This window comes from Brassica napus, chromosome C8, assembly GCF_020379485.1.
Source record: "Brassica napus cultivar Da-Ae chromosome C8, Da-Ae, whole genome shotgun sequence".
In the NCBI taxonomy this organism is placed as follows: domain Eukaryota; kingdom Viridiplantae; phylum Streptophyta; class Magnoliopsida; order Brassicales; family Brassicaceae; genus Brassica; species Brassica napus.
The window spans coordinates 30,775,742-30,802,470 of record NC_063451.1 but is presented as its reverse complement, the minus strand read 5'-3'; the positions used below and the strand labels follow the sequence as shown (position 1 = coordinate 30,802,470).

Below are 26,729 nucleotides of genomic sequence, written 5' to 3'. Positions count from 1 at the left end.
TATTCATCACTTCGTATATTTTGTTTAGTATTATAAAAAAATTATTAAGTTATATTTATATTTTAATTATTTTATATTTTGTTGTTTTTAATTGAAGAAACTTTTTTTTTTGTCATCTGTTGAATTTATTAGAACATTTGATCCATTGTTACAACACAAAGCTGACAAGGAATGCAATCCTTTCAGAGCCAAAAGTCAGGAATTAGAAACTGCATATCCTGAAGACAAAGCCCCATAATGGAGAAGCATACTAACACATTCGAAATATGAAACTAAACCACATACTGAAATAAAAGAGACCACTTGCAGTGCTTACGGAAGCGAAGAAGCTGATATGCAAGTCCATAGCTCACCGGATCCTCCGATGGAATAAACGACAATGAGAACATCATTACCCTGTCTCCAACCTCACCATTGGCTCCTATCATACCGGACGCCACCAACAACCGTGCAAATGTTGGAAACGGTGGGTTTTTTATTTCTTGTATTACAAGTAATCTGTAATATTAGCTTAAACCCTAAAAGCTGACTAAATGTTTCGTCTCGTTGAACCAGGAGGTACCCCAGCCGAGAGTTACAGGGCTACCCCTCCACCGGCCGCTGACGTCGAAGCTATTGCAACCGATATCTCTAACACTCGCATCAATGAACCATGTCTCGATCTCAGCCTTGGAGTTGGGAGCGCTAGTAACATTGCTCGTGTTGATTTGGTGATCGACGTTGATTCCTCTTCCGATGCCGAGGATGTTAGCGGTGGGTTGGGTCCCGACTTTTAAATCTTAACTATCAATAAGCTGCATATTGTCTTTTTGTGTAAAATATCGTACGGGGTGTAACGTTTTCTCTTTGTGAACCAGTGATGCAAAATATGGTAAAACGGCTAAGTGTAACGACCTTTTGTAATGTGAAATATCAATATCAATGTAAAATATGTTTGAAGTATCCTACTGGCTGTTTACTAAAAATCCACAAATTTGTAGGGAACCAAACAATCGGATATGATCATCTTTATCAAGGAAGGGTATTTAGCAGTAGGGACGATTTCAAACACCATATGGCACTTTATGCTTTACGACACAAATTCAGATTCAGACACACTCGTTCGTCGCCCGACAAGATGGTGTTTTGTTGTGTCAGTTTAAAGTGCATGTGGCGAGTTTATGCAATTAAGTTGAAGAATGTGGAAAACTTTGAAATTCGCCGTGTTCAACTACAACATACATGTTCAATAGATGAAAGAGCTGGTAATTTTTAATAAGTACTATAGATTAATATAACAAAAATGAACTTACGTACGCATAACGAGTTATACATGGGACAACACAATATAGATATAAAACCAGTTATAATCCAATAATGCTTGATTTCTGAAAATACAAGATTATGATGTCCCTTGCCACGAAGTTATATGTAAAATGTTACACCCGACACATTCCACTATTTGCAACTGACTCTTTGTAATTTTTCCAGGATACGAAGAGCAGGCTACACATGGTGTGATAGGAGAATTGATGAGGGCAAGGTTCGTTGGAAATGGAATGGGCCCACGTCCAAACGAGATAGTTCAAGTTATGCTGGGTGATCACAATATGAGAATTTCGTATTGGATGGCATGGAGATCAAGGGAGGTGGCTAAAGAATACGCAAAAAGATCTCCAGGGAGTTCTTATAATTTGCTTCCTGATTATTTAAATAGACTTGTTCTTGCAAATCCAGGCAGAAATTCATACTGAAAACGATCCAACCATTGGCGATAGATTCAAATACATGTTCCTCGCAGTTGGTGCATCTATTAGTGGGTTTAAACACATGTGCAATGTCATCATTGTAGATGGAGCACACTTAAGGGGTAAATTTTCCGGTTGCTTACTAACAGCTTCAGCACAGGATGGTAACTACCAAGTGTTTCCCTTGGCAATTGGTATTGTAAACAGTGAAAATGACAAAGCTTAGGAGTGGTTCTTCACAATGCTTCTACAATTCGTCCCCAACTCTGAAACTCTTGTCTTCATTTCGGATAGACACTCTTCAATTTACTATGGAATTGCAAAGGTACTTACCTCGCAGACCCAACTTACTACTTTTGAACAAATATTATTTAAAAAATATATATATGCTAACTATTCTGATATGACCAGGTATACCCGGCTGCTAAACATTGTGCATGCATCTTGCACCTGAAACGCAACATCCGCACATATTTCAAAAACAAACATCTTGGGTTCCTGGAAGGCAAGGCGGCTAGGGCGTTTCGTCTTGCAGAATTCTACAGCTCTTTCAATGAAATAAAGACCATTAATCCCTCATGCGCTGACTACCTGATAAGTATCGGTTTTGAGCATTGGGCTAGATCCCATTTTCAAGGAAATCGCTACAACATTATGACAAGCAATGTGGCTGAGTCTTGGAATGCTGTACTTCGCGAGGCAAGGGACTACCCTGTGTTGTCTATGATCGAATTTATTCGTTCAAAACTGATGACCTGGTTTGCGGAACGTTGCAACGTTATCAACGAAGGAAGTGGCCGTTTGACCCCACGGGTTCTACAGATACTTGAGGGAAACTTCGAGCAGAGCGGGGGATTTTTTGTTAGCCGGATCAACGCATTAGAGTTTGATGTGAAAGACAAGAATGGAATTTCATCCCACGTAAACCTCTCAACAAATTCTTGTAGTTGTTTTGCATTCCAGTTGCTCAAGATTCCATGCTCACATGCCATAGTAGCTGCTATAAAAGAAAAAATCAGTGTCGAATCTCTTGTGTTTGAGGTCTACAATTTGGAGAAGCTTCAGTCTGCATATGCAGAAGCTGTATACCCCATTTGTGATGCGGCTGGAGATATTGAATTAAACGTGGAAGGCAGTGTGGATATGGCTCCTGAAACCCGCTAGACTCCAATAGAAGGACAAGACAATCTCAGACCGGAAAGAGAGAGCCATACACAAGATAAACTCCGGGATAGCAGAGACCAACGAACTTTATCGGTGACAGATCCCGAACAAGCAACCCAAGACCACCGCAAAGCCCTCGCCGGTGACTACCCTTTCGCTTCTCCAAATCGTCTCAAGCACAGAAGGACCAGAAACTTAGATCCAGGAGAGCCCACCTCGTAACAAGGACGAATGAAGAAACTTATTTAAACAACCCATTTGAGAAGTTAATTGCTAAATGTAAACGCCGCTTTGAATAACTGATTATTCACTCCGAAATGGGTTCATTTAAAAGTTTTAAAACATGTTCATTTATTTAAAAAAAAAATTACTTTCATTTTTCTTGGTCACTATTCGGAATTCAAAACCCATTTTATATAAAGAAATAGTACAAAGTTCATCAACGTATTTTTTATATATGAGATGTTCCTTATTTTTATATAACATTGTTTTGATGTAGAAGATCGGTAAGCAAACAGAAGGACATAATCACTTATTTGAATGCTTTACACATCTTTTGTTTTATGTTCTGAAGATTCTGTCTAATGGTTTTTGTTCACAGAAAAATAAAATTGCCTTGTGTTTTACGTGAGGGACCTAACAAATAAAACAAAGGTTTTTTTTTCATTTGCTTTGTTTCTTGTCTTTGCTGTAGAGGATAACTCTGCATAACGTGATCAAGTAACCTAACATTCCAATCACTTAGACCATGATTCTTGAAAATTAGAAACAAAACTACCATTGCAACTGCACTGGGTTTAAAATAGCGCTTCAACCCTTGAGGCGATGGGAAGGTCAAGCTCGCCTCCAAGCTATAGCCTCACTTCGTAACGCCTCACCAACTTAAGGTGTAGTCTGAACCTACACGTAAGATTAGGGGTTAGGACATATAAATCATTCAGATTCTTCTATTCTTTGTAATTATCCTAGACCATTAAAATTAAAAATAAATAGTTCTCCATAAAATAAAACTTAAAAGAAAATTAATCCCAACAAAATGTTCAAAAAGCAGAGAATCAAACCAACAAAGTCTTAAAACATAAAATCAAACCAACATAAACTTTTTTTAAAAAAGTGTAAAATAAGTTTTGATTGGAAACTTACCGTTAGTCACAGTGAAGCGTGAGGCTTCCAAAGCGGCTCGAGTCAAGGTTGAAGCGACGCTTTCTTGAATTCGTCTTGCTTCAGGACTCCGAGGTGGCGACCCCCAAACAAAGGTCGCCTCACGCTAAGGCGCACGCTTTTTAAACCCGTAACTGCACATGTCAAAGAGAAATTCAAAATTCACTTATATCTTATAAGAGGTGACCATGCTCCCAATGGCTTTAGATGATAGAAATGAACTTAAGTATGGCAAATTTTCTCATAGAAAAAAATTCAGTTGTAATGCCAACAACGTTTTTCTCCACGATAAGGGTAGCATGAAGAAGGAATACAACAACTATAGGAGCCATGTAAAGGAAGAGATTCATAGAGTTTAGCTTCTTCCCTCAAACAAATTCACTAAAAATAATTTCAGTGGCACTCTTAACAGATACAGACTTCAGAAAGATAGAATTGTATCCAATAAGCTGCAAAAAATTGCTGTGATTTCTTACCCTTCTGAAGATAGCCAATTTCATTGAAGAACTGACTTAAGCGCTCTTGTAGTTGTGACTGCAACACATAATGAATCCAAATAGGTGGAAACTTGGTTATCCCTGATGGGCACATAAAAAGCGATAAGAATTTCAGTCAATGCATAAAAACGAAGCTCTGAACGAAATAAAATAGTTCCAAGTGTATAAGCATACTCGGCACACATACACGTAAATTCCTTTTCTAGGTAACTATTGCACAACAAACAATATGCATATTTGTGAAGTGACTGAAGTAAAGTAAGTAACTTTACAGAACTCAGCAGCTTCGAGCTGAGAGCAATCCCAAAGGTTTTCTAAGATGAAATGTAAGTATGATCTATACACATGACTTGAAATCTATCAGGCTCAGCTTGTTATCTTCTTTCTATTCCTAAACCACATCAAACTTGGTTTTATGCCTCTACTTAAACCATGTCCTTAAAGCTTGTCACTTCAGCCATAAAACAACACTATGTACCTTGATTTAAACATGTAGCTTGAATCCCATCAAGAACAGAAACACCTCAAATAATCTATCTTTAATTCACCTACTTTTGCGAAATATGAATTTCTGTAATTCCTGCCTGAGAAACATATAAGGAAACAATATTAGAAAATGAATCATAAATGAACAAAAATGAGATTTTCTTATGAAGGATGGAAGCTTTTCTTTGAGACTTACAAATCTTCGACGTATTTAGAAGCGGTCATGATTTTGGTGATGTGCGTGGGCAAGACTGATTCTAAGACCATGATTGATTTCTGTAAACCGAAAGACCATCTTTTAATTGGCTGGTCATATCAGGATTTGACGGCTAAGAACGATCTAGGGTTTGGCAACGTTGGGTGGAAGAAGACGACGCCGGTGAAGTCTCTGTTTACTTTGCTATAAATGTGGTAAATGGTTTTTGGTTAATCAAATACTTATCAATTATTAACTGGCATTAGATCGTAATTATTTAGAAAAAATCAGGGTTATTCTTATTTATACTTCTGTTTTATCATACTTTCTTAAAGATATTCTCTTAATTGGTGACTGGTCTTCATGATCCCAATATATTGCAATTTGTAAAGAGTCAGGTCAAAGAGAAACAGTACAAGAAAAAGTGGTATTGATACATATTATATTATGATAGCGTTGTTTTACGAACTGCTATTAAAAATCAAACAAAAATTAAAGTTTATATTAATAGCAGTTTATTAATGCTACCGTGTAAAATTAGTGAGCAGAAACAGAAAATCACTGCCAATATTTAGGTGAATGTTAGCCACGCGTTAAGACATATGTTTTTCTTTTTTTTTCAATAGCACATTACGATAGCATTATTTTAAAAACTGTTATGAAAAATCAATTTCTAATCTTTGAAATCTTAACCCTAAACATGTTTTAAACCCTAAACTCTAAAAGTAAACCTTGAAACTCTTATCACCCTAAACTCTAAAAGTAAACCTTAAAACTCTTATCTTTTGATACCATAACCCGAAATTATAAACTTACACTCAAAACTATTCCTTTTAATCTTAGTCTTTAACTTCCAAAACACAAACCTTAAATCTTTAGTCAAACTCTATACCCTAAGCTCTATACATAAACCCTATACATAAACCTTATAATCCAAATTATAAATATAAACACTAACATATTGTATTCAACACCCCCATACTGTTCATATTTTAGTTCCAAATTTTAAAAAAGTTCAAAATTTAGTTATTTTCAAATTTTAATCTCAAAATCTTAAAACCAACCCTTAACATCACACTTCAAACCCTAAAACCTACATCCAAATCATAATCTAAATATTAATCTAATATTTTAAAACTTAAACATCAAACCTTAATATAAACTTTCAAAACAAAAATTAAAACTCAAATCTTACGCTAACTCCAAACACCATATATTAAAATTCACAAATTAAACTTCAAATCCAATATTCTCTACTTAAATCTAAAAATCTTAAAAATAGCTCTACACTCAAAATTTTAAAATAATACAAATCTTAATCCCAACCCCAAATTTTTTTACTCAAAATACTCTTAACATAAATATTAATCTTAAAACTTTATTCAATGATCTAATCACTTTATATTTATTCACAATTTATTCAACTTTAAATGTAACTGCAAGTATATTTCCTAATTTTAATCCTAATTTTTTATAAATTATAAACTACAAAAATACAAATTTTGAATAAAACATAACTTAGAAAAATTACAAGCAAAAAATTACCAAATAAAGAAAGACAAAACAAAAGAAAATAAAAAAGAAAGATAAAGTTATTTTGTCAAACCAGAACCATATACAAGGATCACCGTCTCAGCTGTTGGATTACATTAAATCAACGGTTGAGATTAATCTTTTTCTTTATTCTTTTCTTTTTCTCTCTGGCTCCCTCTCTCTCTCTCTCTCTCTCTCTCTCTCTCTCTCGAGATTCATTCTCTCATCTTCTTTCACACTCTCATCTCTTCCATCTCTATACACTTGAAATCTCACAAACTCTCTCATGTCTCACTTTTCAGATCTGGTCAACTGAGAAAGGATGGAGATGCTAATGTAGACGACGAAGACAGAGACTCGCTGGGACGAAGCGCCGAGGCTCACCGGAGAAGAAGACGCGCCAGAGTATCTCTCTATCTCCCTTCTCTCCCTCTGTCTCTCTCTCTCTCTTTCTGTGTCTGTCTCTCTCTCTGTTTTGATTTCCTTTTTTTTCTGGTAAACAAAGGTAGATGAGGCAGAGAAGATGATGTTTGGTGGTGGTGCATAGGTCCGAGGAAGAGGTAGAAGAAGAAGAGGGGAAGGCAATGAGTTTGGTCGCTTTGGCGGTAGATCTCGAAGAAGATGGATGAGATGGAGCTTCAGGGAGACGACCACGATGGCGGCGTGGAGAAGGTCCAAGCTCCGGTGTGCTGGAGCTCTCGTGATGTACTCTCGGTGGAGGGAAGCGGCGGCAGTGACATTAGTTAGGTTTAGGGTTAGGTTATATTTTTTAATTAAATTTTATTGTTAACTAGATTTGGTTTAGTTTTGTAAATCTGTTTAATTGTAAACCGATTAAATTTATAAAACAGATTTCTATTTGGTTAATTCATTTTACTTTGTAAACCGAATTAAACCAATAAACCATTATTGATTAATATACCAATTCTAATTTAAAACTAAATTATTGTAAAATATATAAATTTTATAAATATAATTAATATACGCTATCTTATCGACATAGCGGTTTCAATAACGCTAACAATAGCATATGATAGCTGTTTTCTTATGTTAAGAATGAACATTTTTTGTAGTGAAATATGCCCATTTACATGTATATATAAGTAGTGTCATGAGTCACGAGATTTTCTTGAGCAAGTGAAAGACATCATCATTAGTATGATTTGTCTGCAATTCTTGCTTATATTATGAATCTTTTTTCTTATAATTTTCTCCCTCTACAAATCATATTTATTTCCCAATTAGTTGTACCAAACACGAGAATAAAACTACAAGAATAATGAGAAAGGGAAAGCTAAGGGAAGATGTCCCCTTCATGGTGGAACATTATGTTGGGAGTGTTAAATAAAATAATGGGCACGTTTGGTGGATTTTTTCCAACTTCAGACAAGCATAGTCCCAAAGTTGAGACCATTCCCTAATATCCCATTCTTGTTGTCTTCATTTGGGCCTTCAATGTCAAAATCTACCACCCCATGTGTCTGAATCCATTTAAGTTACTCTCTCTCTTTTTTGTTTCAATTATATTTTTCCAAATCAAAACCCACCCTATCGCTAAATATCTTTGCGACACTCAGTCTTATATTACAATGTTAAGTAAATCTACATCTCCGAGTCCCCGCCGACAGTGATCTGAACTATCACAACCAAGTAAATAACAAGTTTAATTGGTAAAAGACTATTTAAGTTAAGGATCGTTAAAAATGACTATTTAAGTTATAATTGTTTGGTTTATATATGATCTTTTTCGTCCAAAAAAAAACATGACCCTAAATATCATTTTATTTTGTGAGTATTTAAAAGGTTGATAAACTTTCACTGCTATTAATTATTCAACTTATACATAATGTTATTTTAGAACTGAATCGAAGAAACCCTTTAGTAGACAATGTGTAGGTAGGCGGCATCTGTCTTTATTCATCGACCGAGAAAGGGGGATAATGTTATGAACCATGTCCAAGGATTGACTTTTAACTAGTACATTTTCCAATAACAAATCCTCAAAAAGTTCATATTCAGTTCGATCGTTTCGATCACGGTTCTAGATGTGCTATTGATGCCATGTTATCGACGTGCTACACCAAAAAACTTACATATTTGTTGATGTTTATGTATATAAGTTAGCGAATAAGGATGCCTTCGCTTAGGTTGGTATCATCCACTAGATTGTTGTTAATGATATATTTGAACGTCCGCTAAATAATACCATTGATATATTATTACTACTAGATTGTTAATAATATAACATAAGGAAACTATTATTACTGCCCAAGATATATTATTACTTCCCAAGATGTGGCTATGCTGAGGAAACTATTAACCACAAGATTTTTACATGCCCTCCCGCTATGCAATGCTGGGCCCTCTCAACGATTCCTTCGGCTCCGGGAGTCTTTCCATCTGAAAATCTCTATACCAATATGGATTACCTCCTCTCAAAATCCAATTCCGGTGGAACTATGGAGGAATTAACCAGGGTCTTCCCTTTGATTATTTGGTATATATGGAAAGGCCGGAACGAAAAGTTGTTTAATGGACGTGACTTCTCACCTATGGACACGATTGATCTGGCGATACGTAAATATAATGCATGGTTTTTGGCCAATGAAGAGATCGACCATGTGAAAGCACCATGGAATGCATACCAAGAACCCCCACTGAGGTACCTACATTCATATGTAGGGTGAACGGATCTTGGAAAAATGATGAAACCACGAGTGGAGTAGGATGGATCCTACAGCTACAAGACGGCTCAATATATATCCTCGGGCTCCAAGGCTGCCATAGACAAATCTCACTGCTTCATACTGAACTAGAAAGTTTGATATGGGTTCTGAAATGTTTATCTCGCCATCAGCGTTACTGCAATTATTTTGTTACTGACTCTCAAGAGCTAGTCAAAATGATCGCTACACCTGAAGACTGGCCAGCCTTTGCAGCTGAACTTAACGAGTTTGAAACTCTATGGGCGTCCTACCAAGGTGGACAAGTGGTCTACAAGAGCAGATCCAATAACACCAAAGCAGACTTTCTCGCAAGACAAGCTCGAACAAGGAAGCGTGTTTTCTCATATGTTAACACGTGTGTGCCACACTGGATCGACATTCGCAACTCGGCTTTCGCCGATTCGTACTAAGATTTATCTTTGTATCTCATCGTGAAAAAAAAAAAGATTTTTGAAAAGGGATAATAAGTACGTGACCGGTGACCGGTGACCAGTGTATTTTATTTGATTTTATAAATATATCTTAATTAGGGTTTTTATTACGATAGATATTACATAGATTTGTATATCTATATTTCCTATTCTAGTTCTTTCCATTTATTCCAATTAGGTTTAGGAGAGATCATGAGGTTTGTATAAATACTCGGCTAAGGCCAATGTTATTGACAGGATATACAAGTTAATATTCATTCATTCATAAACTTGTCATGGTATCACAGCATTGATCCAATTCCTTACGATATATTGAGCTGCCTCGGTTTTCATTCACGAAAACAGAGCCGCTTTTTCTTCTACTTCTTCTTCTCAATCTGATATTCCTTGTACAAGATGGCAGAAGTCGTCTGCGAACGGAAAAGGCGTACTATCTCACCGTACGACCTAACATCTGGTGATAATCTGAGTGCAGTGATTTCATCCTCGTTGCTTAACGGTGCGAATTATGATGAGTGGGCAATTAACCTGCGTATGGCGTTGAGTTCACGCAAGAAATTTGGATTCATTGATGGAATATTCTGAAACCCACTGCACACTCCACGAATCTTGAAGATTGGATCGCAAATAATCACCTGTTGGTTGGATGGATCAAACAGACCATTGAACCAAAACTAAGGACCTCTATATCCACTCGAGGGGTAGCAAAGGAGCTGTGTGACATAATTAAAAAGAGATTTTCTGTGAAGAGTGGAGCACGACTTCAACAACTTCGCAACTCTCTCACTACTTGCGAACATAATGGGGCGACGGTTAATGATTACTTCGGCAGATTAACAAAAATATGGGATGGAATTCGTGAGTGTATGAGCTCTATGCAGTGCAGCTGTGGGAAGTGTACCTGCGACCTCAATGCAGCTCACGAAGCAGAGCGTGAAATTCTTCGCGTTCATGATTTTCTTTCAGGTTTGGATGACTCGTCCCATGGGGTTATCCGTTCTCAAATCTGTGCGATAACACCTCTTCCGGATATTGATAGTGTGTACCAAACAATTGTTCAGAATGAGACAATTCGTTCTACTGCAGCACAGGAAACCCCGGTCATGAGTTTTGCCGCGCAGGCTACGGGTTCTTAACAATTTTGGATGATCATTCTAGAGCTGTCTGGGTGTATCTTTTCAAAGATAAGACATCAGTTTCACGCCATCTAATGGATTTTCTGGCTTTGATTAACACACAATTCTCTAAGAAAGTCAAGAAGATACGAAGTGATAACGGGACAAAATTTGTTTGTCTCTCACGATATTTTCAAGAGAATGGTATTCACCATGAAACTTCTTGCGTGTACACACCGCAACAGAATGGTCGCGTTGAGCGTAAACATAGACATATACTCATTATTGCTTGGGCGCTGCGGTTTCAAGCTCATATTTCTATTGAATATTGGGGAGAATGTGTGAAGACTGCAGTAGATCTTATGAATCGGACCCCTTTTCAGTTGTTGGGTGGTAAGACCCCGTTTGAAAAGTTGTATGGCAGAACACCATTATTCAATCATCTTCGGGTATTTGGTTGCTTGGCTTATGCTCATAACATCAATCATCACGGCGATAAGTTTGCTGCGAGAAGTCGAAATTGAATTTTCTGGGATATCCGACAGGGAAGAAGGGATGGCTGTTGCTTGATCTAGAAAAACAGAGTATATTTACCTCACGGGATGTTGTATTCTGTGAAGATAAATTTCCTTTTGCGGCATGTTCTGAAACACCCGCAAATCATCAGCCTACACCGGAACAAGGAGGAACGTCTTTCACTAACACTGATTCGGATAATGGTGAGTTAGTGGAAGCACAATCTGTAACAGAGGAAGTAGTATTAGCTACTGCACCTGCTGACCCGACTTTACCTTTGGCTACTGAGGTAACTCCTACGAATGTTGACATAGAGACACATGCTCCTGTTATCGTTGAAACAAGTACACCTGCCACTGTCGTCGATGAGGTTTTAGGCAGAGGTCATCGTCCAAAGATTCCATCTACTCGCTTACGAGACTTTGTGGTTAATACGGTCACTCTCGACTCCTCTCTCTCTCTCTCTCCTCAACTTCACCATCTCATCAGTCGTCATCAGGTTCGGTCTATCCCCTTTCTGATTTTTTATCATCTGATAAATTCTCTGCAAAACATCGCAGTTTCTTTGCGTCTATATCCTCTCTTAATATACCCAAAAGTTTTAAAGAGGCCATTCTTGACAAGATATGGAGGGACTCTATGGGCAATGAAGTTACAGCTTTGGAGGGTCAACATACATGGGATCTGGAGCCATTGCCGCCTGGTAAGAAAGCTCTTGATAGCAAATGGATTTATACAATAAAATATCGGTCAGATGGAACCATTGAACGTCCAAAGTCGAGACTAGTAGTGTGTGGTAATCGACAGAAACATGGGGTTGATTGCACAGATACTTTGTCACCTGTTTCTAAGATAACTACGGTTAGAGTATTTCTGGATATTGCGGTTAAACAAGGTCACAAAGTTCATCAGATGGATGTTCATAATGCGTTTCTTCATGGCGATCTTCATGACGAAGTATACATGAAAATTCCTCAGGGTTTCTCTTCTCCAAATGAGACTCGGGTTTGTCGACTTAGAAAATCTTTATATGGATTAAAACAAGCTCCTCGTTGTTGGTTTGCTAAGTTGACAGAAGCTCTTCTCAAGTATTGTTTTACTCAAACAAAGTCTGATTATTCGCTGTTTGTTTATTTCAAGCAAGGTGTGTATATTCGCCTATTGGCCTATGTGGACGATCTTATTTTCTCAGGAAGCACTTCTGCAGACATACAACTGGTTAAAGACTATCTTTCAACTTGTTTTCGTATGAGGGATCTTGGCTTTCTCAAGTACTTTCTGGGTATAGAGGTTGCTAGAAGTCCATCCGGGTTTTATTTATGTCAGCGCAAGTATGCCACTGATATTGTCACTGAAGTAGGGTTGCTTGGATGTAAGCCGATTGGGTCTCCTATGGATCAAAATCATCAACTTGCTCGATCAAAAGCTCCTGCGATTTCTGAGCCATAATGGTACATGAGACTTGTTGGTTGTCTTATTTATCTCACTGCAACAAGACCAGACCTCACATATGCTGTACACATTCTTTCCCAGTTTATGAAAGCTCCTAATGAAGACCATTGGCTTGCGGCCTTGAAGGTAGTACGGTATTTGAAAAGAACCTTGGGGCAAGGTATTATTCTCGATGCTAAGTCATCTCTTCATGTGACTGGTTGGTGTGACTCTGATTGGGATGGTTGTCCTCTTACTAGAAGGTCTCCTTCTGGTTGGATTGTTCAGCTAGGCTCTTCTCCCATAGCTTGGAAAACCAAGAAACAAGATACAGTGTCGTGCTCGTCGGCAGAGGCCGAGTATCGGGCAATGGGCGCAATCACCAAGGAACTCTTACGGTTGAAATCTTTGCTTCGGGAACTTGGCGTGCCTCATAAGGAACCGATGACACTGTTTTGGGATACTCAACCGGCCATTCATATCAGTTCTAATCCTGTGTTTCATGAAAGGACTAAGAACATCGAGATTGGGTGTCATTTTATACGATTTTATAAATCCTTCTCTTATCTTCTCCAAATCCATCGTGCATTCTATGTAAGTTCAGATTTTACAATTAAGCTTTTATATTATTGTCTTTTACTAACTTTATATATCAATTATATATGTATGTTACAACAATTTAGTTTTACGTAATTGTTAATTTTTTAACAAACTCAATTGAACTTTTTTTTTGTTCTTAGTCTACAAATGAGAAATTGTCGCTTTTGTTTTGTTTCTATGTATATTATATCTTTTTAATAATATATTTTATATTTTTTCAGCAGAATCAATGGAAAAGTTTGTGAATTTAAAAAGAAAAGAGCCATCCCCGTCTTGTGATTTAGATGATTTACCATGGGATCCTGCTGATCGGAAAAAAATATCTGAATACCCTTCAAATCAAAGAGATGAGGTAATTCGTAGATATTTGATTAGAGGTCCTTGCCAACCTCGTGGTCATATCTTTAAACAGAAAATGATATCAGGTGCAATGAGGCGATTTAATCATGCTTGGTTTGATCAGTATAAGAACTGGTTAGAGTATAATATTAAGAAAGACGCTGCGTATTGCCCATGTTGTTACTTGTTTAGAGATAGTAATGGAAAAGGTGGAAAAACTGATGCATGGACTAACGAAGGTTTTTCTAGCTGGAATAAGTTTAGTAGGCTTGCAAAGCATGTGGGGCAAGTTAATAGCTTTCATGATAATGTAGTTATGAAATGTGAAAACTTGATGAGACAAGGCCAGTCTATTAAGCATGCTTTGCATAAGCAGGATGATATTACCAAGAATGAGTATCGAATTCGGTTAAATGCTTCAATTGATGTTTCCAGATATTTGTTGCGACAAGGTCTTCCTTTTCCTGGTCATGATGAGTCAGAAGCATCTGCTAATAAAGGAAATTTTATGGAGCTTCTAAAATACACTGCTGAGCAAAATGAAGCTATGAGTAAGGTTGTCTTGCAAAATGCTGCAGGAAATAATCAGATGGTGTCTTCGAAGATTCAGAAAGATATTGCGCATTGCTTTGCAGAAGAGGTAATCAAATCTATTATTGAAGAAATTGATCATGACGTTTTTGGTTTGCTGGTTGATGAATCTGCCGACGTTTCCGATAAAGAACAAATGGCAGTAGTATTTCGGTTTGTTGATAAAAGTGGGACTGTCAAAGAAAGATTCATTAGCATTATACATGTGGCTGAGACATCTTCAGCATATCTGAAATCTGTTATTGATTCTTTGTTTGCTAAGCTTGGGTTGAGCATAAAAAAGTTGAGAGGATAAGGTTACGATGGTGCAAGTAATATGAAAGGTGAATACAATGGACTAAGGTCACTGATTTTACGGGAAAACACCTCAGCTTATTATGTCCATTGTTTTGCTCATCAACTTCAGTTGGTTGTTGTGGCTGTTGCAAAAAAGCATTTTGAGGTTGGAGGATTCTTTGATATGATTTCTCCATTGTTGAATGTGGTTGGAGCTTCATGTAAGAGAAAGTATAAGATTAAAGAAGATCACAGAAAAATGATTGAGGAAGATATTCTTGATGGTAAAATCAACACAGGAAAAGGGTTGAATCAAGAGGTTGATATTCAGAGACCAGGGCAGACACGTTGGGGTTCTCACTACAGAACTTTGTTGCGTTTGATTGAGTTATTTTCTCCCATCATCAATGTGCTTAAACATATTCAGAATGAGGGCTTGGAAGACTCGAAAAGGCGACAAGCATATGGTCTTCTTGTATACTTCCAGGATTTTGATTTTGTGTTTTATCTGCAAATGATGGTTCACCTCTTAGGACTTACAGATAGCTTATCCAAAGCTTTGCAACAAAGGGATCAAGACATTTTGAATGCTATGTCACTGGTGAAATCAACAAAGAGACAACTCCAAGATTTCAGAGATAATGGGTGGCATTCTTTGATGGATAAGGTCTTTTCTTTTTGTGAGAAGTATGACATTGAGAAGGTTGATATGGAAGATGAATTTATTCACCCAAAGAGACCAAGGAGAAAAACAGGAATACAAAACATGCATCACTACAAGGTCAATTGTTTATATGCTGTTTTGGATTTGCAACTTCAAGAATTTAATGATCGCTTTACTGAGGTAAACACCGAGTTGCTTACATGTGTTGCTTCTTTATTTCCTATTGGTTCATTTTCTGAGTTTGACCAATCAAAGTTGATGAACTTAGCCAAGTTCTATCCTTACGACTTTAGTCCTACAGAGTGCATATCTCTAGCTCGTATGTTGGTGGATACACGGAAACATCTATCACTTCCTTTGGTTTATAGGCTTTTGAAGTTAGCTTTGATTTTGCCAGTCGCGACTGCAATTGTTGAAAGATGTTTTTCAGTAATGAAGATTGTGAAGACAGATCGACGAAATCGGATTGGCGATGAGTTTCTTAATGACTGTTTAGTTTGTTATATTGAGAAAGATGTATTTCAGACTGTTACTAATGAAACAGCGATGAAAAGATTTCAAGATATGAAAGATCGTAGAATGTTTTTGTAGAATGATACTTTTTAGAATGATTTATGAAATATTTTTTTTTATTAATTTTTGGTTCGGTTTTTGAACCCACAAAAAAAAATTTCTGGGTTCGCCCCTGTATACACCACGAGAATTCAGTAGTAAATTTGAACTTTGATCGATTAGAGAAAGTGTAATCAACTCCGAAGTGGCGCCGAAGGTGTGACGGGAACAATTACCTTGGATTTGGCTTCTTATTTGCATTTAGTTTGTAAACGTAATTCACCTTAATTATTTGTATATGCTATTGAGTTCGGGATTGGGGTAGATAATTTCGCGTGCATAAATAAAAGCAAACCTGAGATATATGCATATATCGTATGCATTGTGCGTGATGTATGTACTTATAATGCATGTATCTATGAATGTATCATACTACGTGTATTATCATGCATGCATACATAACCTTTTATGCTTAACTGGCGGTGCAGTTTATCGTTTTGCCCGTACAATTCGATTAATTACATACTATACTAGAGTCTTGTGATGTAACGGTGGTTTGATTTTCCGTTTTCCATAATCATTGATAGTGAGTGTCTGACTGGTTTACTACATGCATCCACTACTTCCATTCCTTGAATGTAACATAACATTCAAAAATTAATAAAAATCCACGTGAGCCAAGAAAAAGAGAGTAACAGAAATTCGGAAAACTAATAATTGTTGGAAAGTAACACTTATCTAAAGCAAACTACATATCGACTACCAAAACTGTCTTAAATATTTGAAATGAAGATTTACCTCCATTTCAAATATCAAACGCACGCATACAACCAGAAGATATAAAACATACTCTTTATGTTTCCTGAAAAATGTCGTTATGATTTTTTTGTTTTGTTTTATAAAGAGTGTCATCTTATATTTTCAAACCAGTGTTTTAAATAAAAATTATATTCTAACCAAATTGTTTAATATATTAATTATAAATAGAAATTTGTTTAGTGTGTAAATTTATAACTGATTTTCAATATATGTATAGAATTTTTAAATGACATTTTTTTGTGAAAGAGATAGAATATAGAAATGATAGACATGAGTTAAACAAGACATGGAGGTCGATGAGACCAAAGATCTTAATGTATCCTTGGTAATGTTAGAGCGTTATACTCGTTAGAATTCTAAATATGAATATGTGTATATGTATATGTAGTTGCGAGGTTCATTAAATAGCGTAAAACCCAATTGGAGTTGCTCTTATTCTTATTGACCAAATCAGTAAAGTGAAATAAACAAACAAAACTTTTTAAGAAAATTGATAATCTTTGTGATATTTAAATTTTTAAAAAGAAAGGAATATTAGGCATGCAACGATTTGACAGACACCTAGTGGTACTCAGCCTACTCGTATCCTCTGTTCTTTTCCTATTTTAATTCTTCAACATGGAAAACTAGTGGAGAATAATTACTTATTTTTAATAATAAAATCAAGAAAAAATGTTAATAAAGATATCAAGCTCGATTCGTTTTATTGCCTAAATAAACTTACGTGTGATCTATGTTTATAGTTAGGTTCTTATAAATCCTTAACAGCATACATCATCACATAAGTTTAATCCGCATAGTGTAATAAAAGAGAAAATGACTAGGATAGCGCTAAAAAAGTTTTTATCACAAATATAGCCTATAAGAATAAAAATGACCCAAATAGCACTTAATGTTTTATCAAAAGTGATAAATATACACTTATATTCTAACGATAAATTAATTTAGATATTAGGGTTTAAAGTTAAGGGGTGGGGTATATGATTTAGGATTTAGGGTTTAGGGTTTAGGGTTTAGGGTTTAGGGTTTAGGGTTTAGAGTTTAGGGTTTAGGGTTTAGGGTTTAGAGTTTAGGGTTTAGGGTTTAGAGTTTACGGGTGGAGTTTAGGGTTTAGAGTTAAGGAGTGGGGTTTAGGATTTAGGGTTTAGGGTTTACGATTTAGGGTTTGGGGTTTAGAGTTTAAGATTTAGGGTTTAGAGTTGGGGAGTGGGGTTTTGGGATAAGATTTCAAATTTTGAAAAATAAAAAAAATTTAAATTTTTCAAAAGATAAAATGTTATTTTGGTCATTTTAGTTTTTGAGGACTATTTTTGTAACATAAACTTAGAAAAATGTTATTTTAGAGATTTGCACGTAATAAAATATACTCATTTCAAATGGTTAGATGTTAAAACAAATCACACTGCTAGCGCTAATGATTAAGTGTTGTTGTGCAAAGCTCCTAAGGGCATGATTAACCCCGGTCTCTTAGCTGGATTTTTAATTCATGATTTGACATTTTTTGTTTTTTGTTTTTTTATACTTTTCGGCTAAGATACAGCTCTTATATCTCTTATTTAACAAATAGTTCTTAACAGTTCTTAGCTTTTTTTAGTTAAAATCTAAGAAAAGTTAAGAACCGTCTCTTAACCGAAACTAAGAACCACAGTTAAAAGACCGGGGTTAATTATGGTCTAAGTTTTTGTAGAACTTATCTCCATTTCTAGCTTATGGGTCTTTTTCTTTTCTTTTTACAACTTAAGAGGTCTTAAAAAGAAGGAAAACAAAGTCTGTCCCAATATTTATTGTTAGTTAAGAACTAAACTTTGACCAATAATACAATCCATATGATCTGTCAGGGAGAAGTAAACTTTGTTTTAGGACACTAGGATAAGAGAGAATCGGAAGATGACATGCTAGTTAATTGGGCTTAACCAATCACTTGAATTTTTTTTATTATTATTATTTTCTCACTTTTTGGACTTTGAGTCTCTCTTCCTCAGCACACTATTGGTAGGATTTCATCTTGTTCACTGATTTCAAATTCCAAATTGATGTAATCTAATAATATGTAGGCATTGTAGTTGTTAGATAGTATGTCAGCTTTTAACATCTAGTGGATCTGTGAATAGGATGTCATGTGGCTCGTGTCTTTAAGTTATTATCTACATTAAACATTCCTAATGTACGTCAACATTTACTTGTGTAACAAAGGTTGTTTATTACCAACGAAAGCAATTATGTGGATTATGAGATGTATTAAACTAAAAGAGAAACAATAATTGTTTACTTCAGAAAGACTGTACGAAAACCTATACAATTTATTTCTTTCAATGTAAAACATACTTTTCAAGATAACTAAAATACAATATTAAGTTAGGCTTTTTAGAAAAAAGCAACTTCAAAAATCAAGAAAATTATTGACAATGCAATGTGGATTGTTGATTAGATTGGAACATGAAACTTGAAAAATTTAAGAGAAGACACATTTTTTTTGAAAAGATATATGGTAAAGAAGAGAAGAAATGAAAGGAAAAGACATGTGTGGGTGTTCTCGTTTAGCTTTCTCTGCTTTTCATAAAACCATCCCCAATTCAACTCTCCCCTTCTTTGACCACATTAAACTATTTCGAATTACTGTGGTTACACTTACATACATAGATCAACTAATTCTTTTTTTCAAAACAATGTTTCTGTAAAGTGGTAAAGTTGAATTAGTACAAAATTTATTCACCAAAAAAACATGGACCCCTTACTTTAGATGGTTAAAGAAGCATCCCATGAGATAACTAAAATAATGGGGTTAACTTTTTCTTCTTTTCTTTAAGAATTCTTTTATGTGACTTGTTGTACACTTATATTATTCCACATATTCTGAAATCACCAAAACCCAATTTTAATTTTGAATTCCGTTGTAATTACCATGTACTAAACCTTCACAATCTATATTCACATATACAAATATATCGCTCACCACAAAAATAGATAAAGCTTCCCCCAACCCCCAAAACTTTTTTTGACTAATTATCTCAAAAAGATAATAAATTAAAAACTCCAAATCGCTTTCAGATTAACTTTTTACCCTTCTTGGCGCATTATCCCATCTCAAGAAGCCGAGAATGTTAGTAAAATCCTTATTAGCCTTTCTCAGATCATCATTCTTTAGCCGTCTTCGATGAAGATCCTACTGATGAAATCTCTGAACCTCTTAGAATAGAGTTTAGGATCAACGGCTGAGATTGAAGCAGGGTCTGCTTGTAACGACTTGTAAGCATGCTCTATCTTTTTGGTTATGTCGTAGTCTTGCAAGATGTCAATGACTCCAAAGTAGAGTACCACTTCATACATCTCAGCGTGAGATGGATAGTTAGCTCCTCCTCCTGATGTATACTGATCAAAGTCGCTTCTTCTGGCCATTCGTTCGGCTCTTGCTGGCATGTTTGCACCTAATCTTATCGATGGTTTCCTGTTAAAAGAAAAAACAGATTGAACGTTGAGCAGACAGGACCACATGATCTGTTTCACACCTCATTATCATTGCCAACTAAGTATTCCTAAATTTATTAATACACTAGCTGAATCTCACAACCACTACACATGTCTCTGTAATAATCAAAAGGCTATATGAATGCAAAAAGCTTCTTCTGTAAAGTCAATGTTAAGAAAGCCCGGACAAGTGATTGTCAAGATATAAATGATTATGTTACCTGCCAGCTAAAATCCGGTCCATGTCTTGAAGTTCAGCTTCAAGGAAGCGACAACCACGCATGAATTTCTCATTCTGATATGAATCTATCCTACCTGCACAAGATTTTGACATGAGTCTCACACACAGGTCGACTTCAATGAGAGAATGATGTCTCTAAATTTACCAGATCTCAAGACGAATGGAGAAAGCCCCATCTTTTCTCCTGTGCTGTCATCACGGAAGTGCACACCAACTAAAAGGCTATAATCCATTATCCTCTCCGCTTCCAAGAACTCACAGTCGCGTTTTATTTGCCTGATCATGAATTACAGATCAGCATTTGAAACGTGTTTAAGTTGCCGAGTGGCACAAGCAAAAAAGAGAAAGTGAGAAAGCATGGAGCTTACTTCATAAGCTCTTGATACCAATTTCTCTGAAGACGGAAAGCAAAATTGAGATCAAGGTCCTTTAGAGTCGTGGTCTCATCAATCTCCCCTTCAGGCTTTGCTGTACTCCTTCCATGGGAAGACCCTTTGAGATCAAACCGTCTCTGGATTCTATACTCGGAGCAGAACAAGTTTCCCATGACGATAAACCGAGTCTGATAAAACGGTAAACAGACTTTGGTAAATTTTCTGAAAAATTAAAAGACCCCATTAAAGCATTAAGATGAAACAGCACATTACCTTCTGGCCACCAACGGGTTTCACGCAATGAACGCCGTAGAATCTAGTCACGAGGGAGTTTTCATATTGACAGACATGTTTGTAGTAACTTGGAAGCATTCTCAGAAGCACCTAAACAAAAGAAGACAAAAAGCTTCAGGTCAAGTTTCATTTTAGCTAATCACGGACTTAGTGGAGAGTTTATGATTAACAAAGTAAATGTGAAAGCAAAGAAACAAACAAACAAAAAAGGTGTCCCATCCACTAATTAAGTAAATCAAGCATGACACGAAAAGGGTCAAAAAAAAAAAAAACAAGCGGCAACAACTAAGTTACTAACCTTGACTTCCGACTTCTTCACAGTCTTGATCATAAACCTATCATCTTGCGTTAGGTAAAAGAAGCTTCCACTCTTTCCAGGTGAAGATAACTCCCTAAGAGCCTCGTTTCCACATATAGCTAACATATACTCAGCTGGATCCACTTGGAAATGATCCCTGAGACGTCTACAAACAAAATTGCCACAAAAAGAAACAAACTTCAACATACAACCTTATCAACTAAACACAATGATTCGGGTAAAGACACATCAGCAATCCCAAAACACAACTCAGCAACTTGCTTAATTAAAACACTCTCTCGAGAGATACCTGAACACCAAAGGGCAATAATCCTTCCACCGGAAATCAACCGACTGATGCGGCGGCGTAGTCTTAGTACCTTCCGGCGGAAACCTCGTCCAAAACTTCTCCTTTGGATCAAAATCAGCCTGCTTAAGCTCTCTAACAACAGACGCATGTTTCCCAACAGAGTACCTAATTACAAAAAAATCATTAACACACAAACCATAATCAACCTCCAATTCCACCAAAGCTACAAACTTTTTACCTGATTCCCAACTGCAAATTCAGCATCAAGTCATACTTCTTATGCCCTTTAGAAATAGTCTCTCCCGCCTTCTTCGCCTCGCCGTTAAACCAACAAGGATTCTTCTTAAACTGACGCACACGATCAACCGAAACCCTCTCTCTATAAATCATCGACGCCTCAACGTTATCAATAATATCACAAGTGATATCTCCAGCTTCACCATCAGACTCCCAAATACAAATCCTCGGGAAAACCTTCTCCCCACCTAAACTCCCACCTCCACTATCAACCGAAGACCTCTTCCTCGTGGCCGCCACAACCAAACCACTCTTCTCAACACCGTCGAAGAAACTCCTCATCACATTACTCCGATCCCAAGCCCCAACGCAAGAGCTCCCGTCAACGCAAGTAAACACCCCGCTCCCTCTCGGCACACCGTTCTCCCAATAACCTTCGTAACGATCACCATTAGGCCACACGAGCAGCCCCTTCCCGGAGATCACTCCTCCTCTCCACTCTCCGGTGTACTGATTCCCGTTTCTCCAGACGTACCGTCCACGGCCATCTTGTAGATTCCTCCTCCACGTCCCTTCGTAGAAGTCTCCGTTGGCGTAGCGCTTCTGCCCGTGCCCGTGCTTCCGATCCGCCGCCCAGGTTCCTCGGTAGGTGTCCCCGTCGGCGCCGGTGAAGGTCCCGAACCCTTCCATCCTCCCGGACTTGAACTCGCCCTCGTAGGTGGCGCCGCTCGGCCACGAGAACTTGCCCTTCCCGGAGGCCTTCCCTCGCTTCCACTCGCCTTCGTACATGCACCCGTCGCTCCAGAGGTACTTCCCGGATCCGTGCGGGAACCCGCCGGAGAAGCTCCCGATGTAGAGATCCCCGTTCGGGAGCGGCTTCTCGATCTCCAGGGGAGGCGGCGTGGGGGTCACGCGCCGCGTGGCTACTTGGGATCGGGATCGCGTCATGATGGGAGGAGGTTTAGCTAACGGCAATGAATCGTCTCTTCGAATGCTCGATAACACTTCTTCTTCTTCTTCAACGTCTTCACTATGAAGCGATTCTTGCATCATAGACTCATCACTCCACTCTTCTCCCGAGATCTGAGAAATGGTTTTGAATCTAGGGTTTAACTGTTTTTTTCTCAGATTACGGTTAGAACGCACATTCTCTTAAACCGGAAATAACCGGATTGTTGATCAGATTCACGAGTTTCCAAATCTGAGAGCAAAGCCTTGAGAGATTCTCTCTACAGGAACATCGAAAAAAAAGAAAGCAATGAAGCAGAGAGAGAGAGAGGAGTAACAGAGACAGAAGAGAGAGAGATAGCTAAATAAAAACACTCAGCATTTTTAATTTATAAAAAGAAAGTTTTGTTACCAAAAGAAAAAAAGAAATAATAATTTTAAAAGGTGGAGAGAGAGAGAGGAAACCATCGGGAAGCGGACATGAAAAGCCCACCAGCCCAGAAAAAGAAACCACGATATTATTAAATAATTACGGTTAGTTAAATGAAACGACGACGTAGTGTTTCATGTGTACTCTAACTCTACTCGAGATTGTTTCGGATTTGTCTTTGTATGATTTTAAAAGCGAGGGGTGTGTGTCCCGCGTAGTTATGGGCTACGTCCCCATACGTAATATATATACAAAACCCACGTAGAAGACCAAATGATTATTTTTGGTCTGCCTCTGTCCTCTGATAATTTCTTTTTTCATATAAAAAATAATTAAAATGATTATGATGAGGATTATCGAGATGTCTTGATTAGTAAGCGAATTTCCAGGTGATTGTATTTGATTATTTTAAAAAAGATTTGTTCTCTTCTGTGATTAGATGATCGCTGGCTTAGTGGTTTCTTTTCTTTTTGAGTTTTGATGCTATATTCCTTGTCTCTTCCTACTTCGTATATGATTAATTAATTCAACTTTCATTATTCGGATTTGTTATTCGTCACGAATTCTAAGTAGGTTTCATATTCCCATAGGGATAGTGACAGATCATGAAGCTTGTAGATATCGACATTGTCACGGTTCAATTAACTACTCCATCTGTTCCTGAAATTAAGATTTTCTAGAGTATGCACGTTTATTAAGAATTTAATAAATGTTTATAATTTAATTTATTTTTTACTTTATTATACACTTTTCAATAACTTTCAACCAATGAAATTTAATCAATTCAAATATTCTCAATTAATGTTCTTCAAAAGTATAAAAAAGTACCTTAACAATATAGAAAATTCATCTTTGTGAAACAAGAAAAAAACCTAAAACATCTTACTTTCGGGAACGGAGGTAGTAGAATCTTAGCAATTCCCCATAAACCCAAATTGACATTTTTATTAGTAAAGTATAAAGTTTCTAGAATTACTTGATTTTTTAAAGACACAGTTTCACAATGACTTTTGAAAAAATAGTGCTCGTTCTAATAGCTAATGGCTTTATTTAGTTGCTTCCTCTTGTTTTCGTGCTTTGTAAAAACTAAGTTAAGTAGTAGTACTCCCTAAATTCCTTAAATATTATGTGGTGATCAATTAGAAAACCATTGAGTATAGTAACATAGATTTTGCAATGAATAAATAGGGATATTCAAAATTTTGGATAATAATCAAATATACATCCAAAATAATCACATAACCTAGATCTTGATATTCCAAATATCTAACAGACTAACACATGAATAACCTATTTCTATCAACAGCATGAATTGTTATGAAAATAAAAACAAAAAAAATGAAGGTGTATTTCGATGCTACGAGGAAACTCATTTGAAATAATAAAAACTAACCTCGGTAGAGTGTTTCACATATGTCTGAGTGCTTTGATTTGAATTAAGTGGTAAATAGGACATGATTGTGCTTCCATAAAACGTAACATCATCAAAACTAGGGTGCAACCGTGCAAGCAAACTTCGTAATGCACACGTATTGAAATGTTATAAGCGCACCTAATACACTACTAATTAATGTACTTATAAAATGGTACGCGTAGCGACTATTGCTGTGGTGGTCGGATCATGATCAAATGCATTTAATCACCTTTTAAAATTCTGTATAAAATATCATACAATCGCATTATCAAAATAAAATTTTGCAAAGGGACGTATAGACGAAACGATCAGGTTGATATTTCTTGAGAAAGGAAAAAGTATTTCAATGATCACTCAAAATCTTTTAAACCACTTAATTCAAATTTGATATTTGTTGTATCAACACTAAGTCACCTTTTAACATTTTTCCTTTGTGCGGGAGCTATATGTTCTACATTTGTTATGTGTTCTTTTTATTGTTTGTTGTTACTACATTCTACATAATTATTTTATTTTAGTTTTTTGTAGTAAGGATTTATATAGTCTAGTTTTCTTCTTTTTACTAATCAGAGGATACCTAGGCCAAAATCCAACTAATCCCCATGAAATTGTACAAATAATTAGCTCAGTTTTAGATTTTTAATGAGTGCTAAAACATGATTCTATCTTTGTCTGCTCAAGTAATAGCATTTTTGTTTCGAGCAAAAAACAGAAACTAAAACAACAGATTTATGCTTTACTCCACATCAACTTTACCACTTGGTTTACATAGTTTAGTCTTCTTTCAGTACTCCAGTTATTTTTTTGTCCACATCAATGAAAAAGTAGAGAAAATATTAAGAAAGGGAGAGTGTATGGCTGAAGGTATTTTTCCATTCATACGCCATGATGAGAACGTACTCGACGCCATACTTTTCCCGTTCCGTATTCAAGACAGCTCGTGGCTAGATCATTACTCTTCGCTATATACTCGAAACCTAATTAAAACACTACTATGCTTTCAAATCACTAAACCTAAAAGCCCACGACCTTTTCGCGATTTTTCGCGATCATTTTTATTTAATGCATGCCCATTTCTTAAATCAACTAACCACTTATGAATTAGTTTGAACTTTCATTTACTTTCTCTTAAAATGTTCTTTTTTGAGATATCTAATTAATCACTTGTGATTTTATTTAAAGTCATTCTACTGACAACTTGGGTTAATTAAAAGAAACTAGAGGAAGACTGTCAATAAGTTGTGACGGTGTTGGTTGCTTTGCTTGTTTCTGATGATGGAAAAAAGTTGGCTAATTAATATAATGAGCTGTGACCGTGTTTAGGTGAAATAAACCTTTCATCAGGCGTTATGGTTTCCATAAAGGCTATAACTTATTCAAAATTATACTATTAATTTTGTTTTCAGGGCGATTAAAAGCTTTTTTAAGCTGGCAAGGCACTCAGAAGTGCCTTTTCTCCTTTGTATTTCGAGTTAGCAATAACATTAGTTGGGCATATATATATATATATCTGTGTAAAATTTTCTTAACTAGTGATGCAGTCTAAAGTGTACCATAATCTCTAGTCAAAATGTTTAATTTTATGTTTGAAATGACACTATAAGAAAACATTTAGTAATGCAATTTAAGTTCTGCACCCTCATCACCACAAATAATAAAACACCTAAACACAAATACATTTTTGTTGGAACTTTAACAAACATGAATAAATTTGTCAGATGGGAGTATCTTTCATCAGTAGCTTGTTACTGATTATATACAAATTACAGTACTACGTGTTTAATTATCTGGGAAATGCAGGAGAAATACTTGTACACATTCGATGTTTTTTTTTTGTTTTAAAGAGTACAGCTTCAATGTTTCTTATACATCAATTATACATATGTTTATTTAA

The 26,729-nt window shown here is 36.3% G+C and overlaps 2 protein-coding genes, 1 long non-coding RNA gene and 1 pseudogene across 3 annotated transcripts; 3 read left to right on the top strand and 1 right to left on the bottom strand.

The window, feature by feature from the left end:
* Nucleotides 1-533: 533 nt before the first annotated feature.
* LOC106425904 lies at nucleotides 534-2,891 on the top strand. Its single transcript, XM_048766911.1, has 5 exons — nucleotides 534-753; nucleotides 1,471-1,628; nucleotides 1,717-1,902; nucleotides 1,954-2,052; nucleotides 2,139-2,891. The coding sequence occupies exons 1-5, from the start codon at nucleotides 534-536 to the stop codon at nucleotides 2,889-2,891; spliced, it is 1,416 nt and encodes a 471-aa protein (XP_048622868.1).
* A 689-nt stretch (nucleotides 2,892-3,580) lies between these two features.
* LOC106431994 lies at nucleotides 3,581-7,631 on the top strand. Its single transcript, XR_001286319.3, has 2 exons — nucleotides 3,581-7,169; nucleotides 7,270-7,631. It is a non-coding gene; the product is annotated as an uncharacterized LOC106431994 (long non-coding RNA).
* Nucleotides 7,632-12,934: 5,303 nt separating this feature from the next.
* Nucleotides 12,935-16,415, top strand: LOC106425903 (annotated as a pseudogene).
* Nucleotides 16,416-19,683: 3,268 nt separating this feature from the next.
* On the bottom strand, nucleotides 19,684-23,363 carry LOC106431987 (phosphatidylinositol 4-phosphate 5-kinase 1). Its single transcript, XM_022708954.2, has 8 exons — nucleotides 22,045-23,363; nucleotides 21,807-21,971; nucleotides 21,497-21,662; nucleotides 21,178-21,288; nucleotides 20,899-21,092; nucleotides 20,676-20,806; nucleotides 20,511-20,604; nucleotides 19,684-20,269 (listed from the first exon to the last, which is right to left on the bottom strand). The coding sequence occupies exons 1-8, from the start codon at nucleotides 23,094-23,096 to the stop codon at nucleotides 19,966-19,968; spliced, it is 2,217 nt and encodes a 738-aa protein (XP_022564675.1). The 5' UTR covers nucleotides 23,097-23,363; the 3' UTR covers nucleotides 19,684-19,965.
* Nucleotides 23,364-26,729: the final 3,366 nt, after the last annotated feature.